Source organism: Trachurus japonicus, chromosome 6, assembly GCF_045865225.1.
Source record: "Trachurus japonicus isolate A0001 chromosome 6, Traja_1.0".
Classification (NCBI taxonomy): Eukaryota; Metazoa; Chordata; class Actinopteri; order Carangiformes; family Carangidae; genus Trachurus; species Trachurus japonicus.
In genome coordinates this window covers 21652689-21661493 of record NC_140912.1, presented here as the reverse complement: position 1 = coordinate 21661493, position 8805 = coordinate 21652689, and the positions used below count along the sequence as shown (strand labels likewise).

Genomic DNA, 8805 nt, shown 5'->3' with positions numbered 1-8805 from the left:
TTTTTTTTAGAAACGTTATGTTACTCGTGAAAATAAATCACTAACTTAATCAACCTGTAGAGTGCTCCTGTCAGATGCCAAACTCAATTAAATAATCATTTTTTAGTTAATATGCTGTAAACTGCCCCGTTTTGAGACACTGTGTCTGACCCCATGTATTCCCATGGAAACGGGAAGCACCATCGCAAAAACCTTTCAAATTTGAGAGCAATTTGTCCATCAAAATGAATATATTTAAACGATATATTTTATTTTGTTGGTAATAGTTGTATGATCACAATATTGCTTAATTACAATGAAATCGACCGTTACTTCCAGGCTATTACTTGATATTACTACGCAATTCATTGTTATTTCTTGTTTGTATTTCTCCTATTTCTTGACATGAATATGTAATTAGTGGCCCATAAATTAAATGGTTACCAAACAAAATTGTTTCTGTTGTGCCACAGGTTGTGGGTAAGTATGAGGACGATACCTGGCTGGGACACGCCGGCCGTGGCACTGAATCAGTGAAGGGGGAGTGGCCTGTGTCCTACCATGGGACAAAAGAGAACAGCGTTGATCTCATTATCAAAGGACACCTCAAGGTTTGCTTTTATTCTCCTTTTTCATCTAATAAATGTGTAGAAATATAAATGGAGTGAGTTTGTGTGTGAGTGTAGTGGATGTTCTGATGAAAGTGAGAGTGAAAATAGCAAGATCCAAGTGTTTGAGGTTGATACGTTGTTAAATTCTAACTCATGCTTGTATCAAACAGGCAGGGAGCGGAGCTGTGTATGGAAGGGGGGTTTACTCTACTCCTGACATCTCTGAGGCAGAGGCATATGCCACAACATTCACCTCCAAGAAGGACGGCAAGAAGTACAGAGTGATTCTGCAGAACCGAATCAACCCCAAGTACAGAAAGATATGTGACTACAAACCGTACTGGCTGATTAAAGTCCCTATAGGAACATCAGAGAAAAAAGAAGAGCAACTGGTAAACAGTGCCATCCGTCCTTATGGCCTCCTGATTAAAGAGGTCTAATGTAGAAATAAAACAAAACAAAAAAAATCTAACCATTTTTATTTTTGTCAGTGTGTTGTCTTTAAAATGCCTGTGCATATTCTCATTTGTCCAGGTCATAGTATTTCAAAGGAGTTTAAATCGAAAGCAACAGTTACTGGACTTGGTTATTTGTCTGGGAAGTGTGTCTTTGGCAGCACATACAGAATATTCTGATGTTGTTGAATTTAATTCAACGAGGTAACTTTGTTTTATTGAAAGACAAAATAAACAAACTATAACTCATCTGCTGCCTCTGTGACTTTCCTGCACCAAACACAAAACAGTGGCTGAATATTTGGACGTGATCGCATCATGTTTGTGTAATTTTCTATTCAGTAAAATTTGAATGTGGAGTACAAAAACACTGTCAGATTTTGTGGCTCCATGTGAAACACTGCAGTTTATGCCTATGTCACGTGATTCTGTTGGACATAAACCCCGCCTACAGTCAGAGGACACGCCCCTCCCTGAGTATTGTCAGATTGTTTTCAGCCTGTCATCACACAATCTCTCAGTAACACTTTGGTCCTCCTCAAATTCGACACAAATGTCCTCTTGGACTAATTGGATTTTGAGTGTAAAAGGTCAAAGCTTGAACAGTCTTCAATAATCTTCCATGTCTAGAAAGACATTATAAAAATGTGAAAGAACAATGTGATTCCTTCAACAACAACAAATTAACAATAAATAAAATCACAATGTGGATTAATGTGGTTTGTCTTTAAAGCAGCAGCCATGAGTCAAAACACCAACCAGGTGTCTTCAGATCAGACTCTCTCACAAAGTCCCAGAAAAAAGGAGAAAAAAAAAATGCCGCCACAAGCAGATTTTATTCAGTGTTGTTGAGTGTGACGGTGGGAATCAGCAGCGTGTTTTCAAGGAGAAGTGAATCTTATCAGTCTGTCGGGGGTTGAACAGACACACAGGAGGTTATAAACAGGAGCTGCAGTAGGATTCAGGTGTTCACACCGTGCACACCTGCCGGCTGCTAACATGGCTCTGTTCAAGTTCACACTCAGTGTCCTGGTCATCTTCATGCTCTCCGCCTGCTCCTGGGCTGAAGACAAGGTGAGAAGATACGGAATTACAGAATAACAACATTCAGCATGCTGATTGTGTTTAGAATAATAAAATATATATATATATATATTATTATTATTATATACGCCTGCGTTGAGGACTGTAGCCTCTACATGGGGCGGCCGCCTTAACCACTGCGCCATACACCGCCCCTATATGCTCAGAGAGAATGTAAAAAATGATAGATGAAACAAATTAATGAAAGAATCTGTAAAATTGTACTTGCAGGTCAAATATTGATAATAATCCTGTACCTAAAAATGTGATAAATAGAGTGTCCAAAATTAAAATCATGTTTGTAATTTGGCTGCAATGACAGAAACACTATCAAGAAAAGTTAATTTTACTAAGAGTATATTTTTGGTATACCAATACATTTTTATGCTATCATAACATACAAACTAATCACATTATAATAATATAATGATTTATATAATAGAAATATGAAGTTTAATATTATAATCTGATAATTTGATTGATTAGATACTTTACTGTAAATGGCTTCTGGGTGATGAAGCCCACGGGGCGAAACGCGTTGCTGCGGTTTTAACAAATAAATTTATTGAATGTACCCCATTGAGTGCGGTGGAACCTTCTTTTCTTTTTTCATGGTTTTTGTTCCTGACACCACCTGCACCATTGTGGAGTTTTATCTGAGTTGTGCAGGGGCAATCTCTTCTCTAGTTTGGGCTTCTGGGTGATATAAAGCTTCAAAATAGAATATACTGAGTCAAAAATGTATTGATTTGTTACGTTTTATAATAGCATTTATTATTTTGTTACTTAAAAACAACCCATTATGTGATTGGCCAATAACCCTTAAGAGCCAGTGTAACTCACAGAGCCTCTACGTGAAGGAACTGTTAATGTTTCTTCTCAGTTATCTCACCATGAATGTGGTGCGGATGTGCAATGTAGCCTCTCCTGTTACGCCGACGACACAACACAACTCTTTACTAATTAAGTTGTGTCATTGTTTCCCGGACCCAGGATCTGTCCGTCTCTGAGCTGCTGTGGAAGGCCAACAAGGACGTCGGTAAGACGCTTCACGCCTCTTCTAGTTTGTTTATTTTTGTTTTGGTGGAGAACTATTCAATTGTTTATTTGTGAAGTGTTGGCAGCTTATTTACTGACTTAATTAAAAAACATGATTCATTTACACACCATTGATTTGACACCTTTTATTATGAATTATATAAGAGACCAATTATGTATGATCACGCTTTGATGTTTCTATTTTTATACCCAGCATGCACAGTGCAAGACATGTTGAAAAACGTGTTTACAAAAGCTCATTGACAGGCAAAAAGTTGGAAACCAGTTTTAAAACCTGATGAATTTTGCCGTGATGATCTATCACCACCTTCTGGACAGATTACCACATGGACAAGGCCATAATGCAGAGTATTGAATCAGTTAATAAGAGTATGTTCATGTTCCCTGGTGGATAAAGTCTGCAGAACATCCGGAGCTACAGTTTGTGAAAATAAAATCACATGTACGGTATTGTAGTAATTTAAAAATCAAACGTGAGCTGGATCAGATTTGTATGGAGGAGCAAGGATGCAAAAAAACAAATTTCTTTAATTTCAGGCTTTTTAATTTCAGGCTTTAAAAATAGGAATTGTAATACATATGAACTAATGATTAATCTATCAAATTACTAAAACTGCAAATTCTATAATTTATTTATGAATTAATACATTTGTTTATAGATAATTTTTTGATGAGTTTTCTTGGCGGTTTTTGTAAATCCCTTTTTGAATCTGAAGAATTTATTAAAGGATCAATTGTTCACTTCTCAACTTTTTTTTTTTTAAACAATCCCTATTTTTAATGCTGATTATGAAGTTGCTGAGTCTTGAATGTTTTGATCCAACAGTGCGCAGAGAGGACGAGCCCCTTGTCATAGATGACATCGCTTATGACAATGAGAACGAGAGAAACGCCGACCAGTGCACGTCCCGCGGCTGCATGTGGGGAAAGTCCTCTGACGGGAAGGTGTACGTGCCCTACGTCATTGCCTCGCACTACTGTAAGTGACTGGAAAACCATTAAAGCTGTTTTAAAGCAGATAGTGAAATATAACATGGGTTGTTTTGTTTTCCATTATCTACCTAAAACATGTGATTAATACCAGGAATTTGATGTTATGGTTTATTATTTCTGGACTTAAGGTCATTTCACTTCAAAACAATTATGGATACATCTGTACTACATCTCAAACTGTATATTTAATAAACAAAAAAATGTATGCAATTTTTTTATTATACAATCATGTTTAATAGAATCCTTAAAGAATCAATATATTTTGAATACATTTTACATAATGTGAATTGTAACAATACATTACAGTCAATCAGTACAAATAACAAATCAACAATCAAATAAAACAGAATGTGCAATACACTCAAGATATAGATGAGTCAGCATATTTACAATTACATAAATATATATCTTTCCAAATGTTCTTACATTTTATTTTTATTGAACTTTTTTTTGCAGTAAAAATCAAATGTCCAGTGTTAAACATTAAAGCTGCACATGGTATTGAACATGTACTTGCACATGCTGCAGTGTGTATTGCATGTGCACGTTTCCTCTGACCTGCCTGTGTGTCTTCCCAGCTTCCCGTGAGCGCACCATCATCGAGCGTGGCCTGAACTCCTTCACCAGCGTTTCCTGCATCCGCTTCGTCAGGAGAACCAACCAGAGAGACTACCTGAGCATCAAGTCCGACAGCGGGTAACAACCTCTGTCTGTCAAGCATTGATAATAACTGTATTGATAAGAGTTCATTTAAAAGGGAAAATAACAATGTATGGCTGCATCTTAACGTCAAAATGTAAATACTCTATATATATTGTGCATTTTTCCTTAAATTCACCTCCTAAATGTTGGCTATCTATTTTGGAATAAGAAAACATAATGTTGTGGGAAATTACATTTCTAATTTAATTCATAGTATGGTTTTTAGTTGAATCTTAAATATAACCTATTATAATTTACTGTTAAAAATTGACTTATTACATAAAATATTGTAAAATAATAAATATATCAATTATTTTCTAATTGCATGCATGCAGATGTTACTCCTACGTCGGTCGCCGTGGCTACTCCCAGACCTTGTCTCTCGACCGCCGTGGCTGCCTCTACCACAACACTGTGCAGCACGAGCTGCTCCACGCCCTCGGCTTCAACCACGAGCAGTGCCGCTCCGACAGAGACCAGCACATCCGCATCCTGTGGGAGAACATCCAGTCCGGTCAGCACCTGGACCGCACACACACACAATCCAATTTATTATTTTTTTTTTAAATGACTGATGACTTCTCAACTTATTTTCTCAGTCAGTTGAATATCATTTGGTAACACTTTACAATAAGGGTCCCTTAATTGACGTTAGTTAGTACATTATTAAGCATTAAAATATAAACTAATGGATTAATTAATGCTGAGTAATGCATACATAATGATAACTAGTTACATTATTCAACTTAATAATTCATGAACTAACTTTGAGTAGTAAACATTACATTACATACATTACAAAACTGCTTACTAATAGGCTACATTAATTATTGTTTCCTAATCCTAAGTAATACATAATAATGATTGTTAATATATCTGTAAACAGTTGATTAATGTTTAATAATGTACTAACTAACTTAATTAAGGGACCCTTATTGTAAAGTGTTACCTATCATTTTTGTCAATGTCAATAATGTTGGATTCACACAACTTCTTTATTAACAACATCAAACTCAAAGACTCAGTTTATTTTCATGTGTGATAAAAAACAAAACATCAACTCTTGACATTGGTTCAGTCTTTCCTCACTCTTCCCGTGATCTTTCCTCCTCAGGTTGGGAGTACGCCTTCGACAAGATCAACACTCTGAACATGAACACACCCTACGACTACAACTCTGTCATGCAGTACCACAGGTCTGAGTGGGCCACTATTGATTAGAAACCAATCCTTTTAACAGTAAACCAATCATTTCTAGGGGGTTTTAGTATATGAACTATATAAACATCATTGTTCCTCTGTGTTTCCTGCAGGTATGCCTTCTCTGGGAACAACAAGCCCACCATGGTGCCCATCCCCAACGCCAACGTTGAGTTTGGCACAGGCAAAGAGATGAGCAAGAATGACATCACCAGACTGAACAGGCTGTACAAGTGTTAAACACAGTAAGAAAAACGTCTGTGTCCACATGACAGTTGTGTTGTAGGACACAGCTGGATTGAAATCACAGTTTTGATTTGAAAATCGACATCTATTAGTCTCTGAAACTCTGGATTTCTCAAGACTTGGACGACAGGTGTGAATTTTTGTTCCCACCTTGCACAGCCAAAATGCACGGTCCTTGTATGATGTCATCATTTGCAGTCACTATAAATATGAAAATATAGCACAAAGTGTTCATAATGATCCATCACCTGCCTGCAGATTGATCCAGTATTTATTATTCTTTTATCTATGTATTTATTTTATTTATTTATTTATTGAACTACTTTCATTCTTTTTCTTGCCTGTTCAGTTCCTTTGTTGTTTCTTTGTTTCTAATCAAACTTCTTTTTATGTAAATACCTAAAATTTTAATTCCTTGTAGCCATATGTGTACTCGCATACTTGACCAATAAAACAAATTCTAAGATTGTAATTAGCCTAATATGGTTATATTTTGTAATCAGCATCTTTATGTGCTGAACCGGGGAAATGCTCAGTAACATGGATTAAAATATGACATCAACCCTTTGTTCATATGGCAACAAAGGAAAAATTGAGACAAACCAATAAAAATGTGTATAGTATTTGTTTTTTGCCTTAAAAGTGTTTCTTTTTCCCCACTAGGTGATGAAAACAAGTCCTGACGCACTTCAGACATCGAACCAGGCGTTTATAATTCTAGGGATTCTGTCATATTCTCCTTAATAAAATGTACATTTTCACTGAACGCATGTTTGTTGTCTGTTTATGCACTTTCAAACACTTACACAATATACATGCAAGTGCAAGATCTCCAGGATTTCAATGTCAGAAAAAAATAAATAAAAGCAAGTGATTGGTTGCAGCTCACTGTTTAAGGTTGAGGCCACGTCTTGGTGGCGTGCAGAGTATCAAATCCTGCAGAAGCTTCACTTAAAGTTAACATCAAGTGTTTCATCCCCGCCCCCATATAACCCTCCCCCACAAAAACAAAATGACTTTTAATGAACCTTCCATAGCTACAATGAATTGTGCTACAATGTATAAATGTGTGTTAAGTGCAAGTGCAAACATTGAGAGAGTGAGAGCGTCAGCGAGTGTCTGTGGTGAGGAGCCACTTGGAGGCAAATATGTTTAACAAAACAACAACAGAACAGTGCTGTCAGCAAATTCAGACCAAACCACACACCTCCGTCAGAGGGTGAGTGTGTGTGTCCATGACTTCACTCTTCTTGGTTCCCTTTGACACTCAAGGACCAAACTAAACTATAGTCAGACCGACATAGCTTACAAAATGTGAGGTATTTACTGGCGTGGCTAGCGAGTAGCAACTATATAAATGTCGATGGATATTTCTTTTTGAGAGCTGCTGCAAATCAACTGGGAGCAGGCCAGGAGAAAGGGTTAAAGGAGAACGGTCCGGCTCACTGGAGCTGATGGAAAGGCCACCGTCACTCAGATAATCAATCAATCAATCAATCAATCAATCAATCAATCAATCAATCAATCAATCAATCAATCAATCAATCAATCAGGCTTTATTAGCACTGCAAGAAAACCACTTAGCCTGAAGCTCTCATCAGGTTCCACTTCCTGTCGGCCATGTTCAGAGACCTGAGGCGGCAGTAAAGGGGCAGTTGAAGGCTGGAAAACAGTTTCTCAATCAGAAGAATCTGGATTCATGCTGGCTGCCTTTTAATACCAATCACAGCCTGTCCAAATGTTGTTCTATATGAATGAATGAATGAATGCATTTTTATTTTCGTGTCATGCCACCACTGTGGCCCATCCCATATGGGATTACAAGACACATTCAATGACAAATCCAGAAACAAAGACTAGACAGTCCTTCCTGCCACACAGGTGTGACACATAAATAAACAATTTAAGATTACTTTCAGTACTCAACTATATATCGCTCTCCGTCTCATTGCCCAAGCCATTTCAAGAAATAAAGAAAATGCAAATATATTCAACTGAAAAAGATGTTTTGGCTTCTCAGCATAATCTAACCACACAAGTTCATTATTTTGATCTACCTCACTAAACAATTTTTGTCTTATAGAGTCATAGAAAGGACAGAACACAAAATGAATTTCATTCTCCACCTCTTGGATGTCACATAATTACATATTACAAATTCTATCGTCTTCTGCTATGCTAACATATCTGCCTGTCTCAATATGAAGACCAAGTATACCAGCTCTCAATTGAACACACAGGGATCTTTTCTTTTTAGACAAATTATACAAAACATAATTTTCTGGGCCAAATACTGGGCCTGTTTTATCTCACAGTAATGTCTACTTCCTGCAGGAATGGGTCTTGACAGAAAGTTTCCAACCACACTCTGCAGATGCCCAGCTCCACATACAAAGGGGTGTGACAGGGGTGTTTAGTCAGCTGTTTGTTACTTTCGCTAACGTTACATCATTGCTGTTGATTTGAACAACAGTCCC

General features: G+C 37.1%; 1 protein-coding gene across 1 annotated transcript; it reads left to right on the top strand.

Annotated features, from left to right (window-relative positions):
* Positions 1 to 1961: 1961 nt before the first annotated feature.
* LOC146986136 (high choriolytic enzyme 1-like) lies at positions 1962 to 6460 on the top strand. The gene is made up of 7 exons (XM_085779794.1): positions 1962 to 2119; positions 3122 to 3167; positions 4014 to 4166; positions 4759 to 4876; positions 5218 to 5396; positions 5997 to 6078; positions 6196 to 6460. The coding sequence occupies exons 1-7, from the start codon at positions 2045 to 2047 to the stop codon at positions 6320 to 6322; spliced, it is 780 nt and encodes a 259-aa protein (XP_085635920.1). The 5' UTR covers positions 1962 to 2044; the 3' UTR covers positions 6323 to 6460.
* The last annotated feature ends 2345 nt before the right edge of the window (positions 6461 to 8805 follow it).

Coding starts and splice junctions, on each gene's coding strand:
- LOC146986136 (XM_085779794.1), top strand. CDS start 2,045: ATGGCTCTGTTCAAGTTCACACTCAGTGTCCTGGTCATCTTCATGCTC. Junction 4,877..5,217: donor AGCATCAAGTCCGACAGCGG/GTAACAACCTCT, acceptor GCATGCATGCAG/ATGTTACTCCTACGTCGGTC. Junction 5,397..5,996: donor GTGGGAGAACATCCAGTCCG/GTCAGCACCTGG, acceptor TTTCCTCCTCAG/GTTGGGAGTACGCCTTCGAC.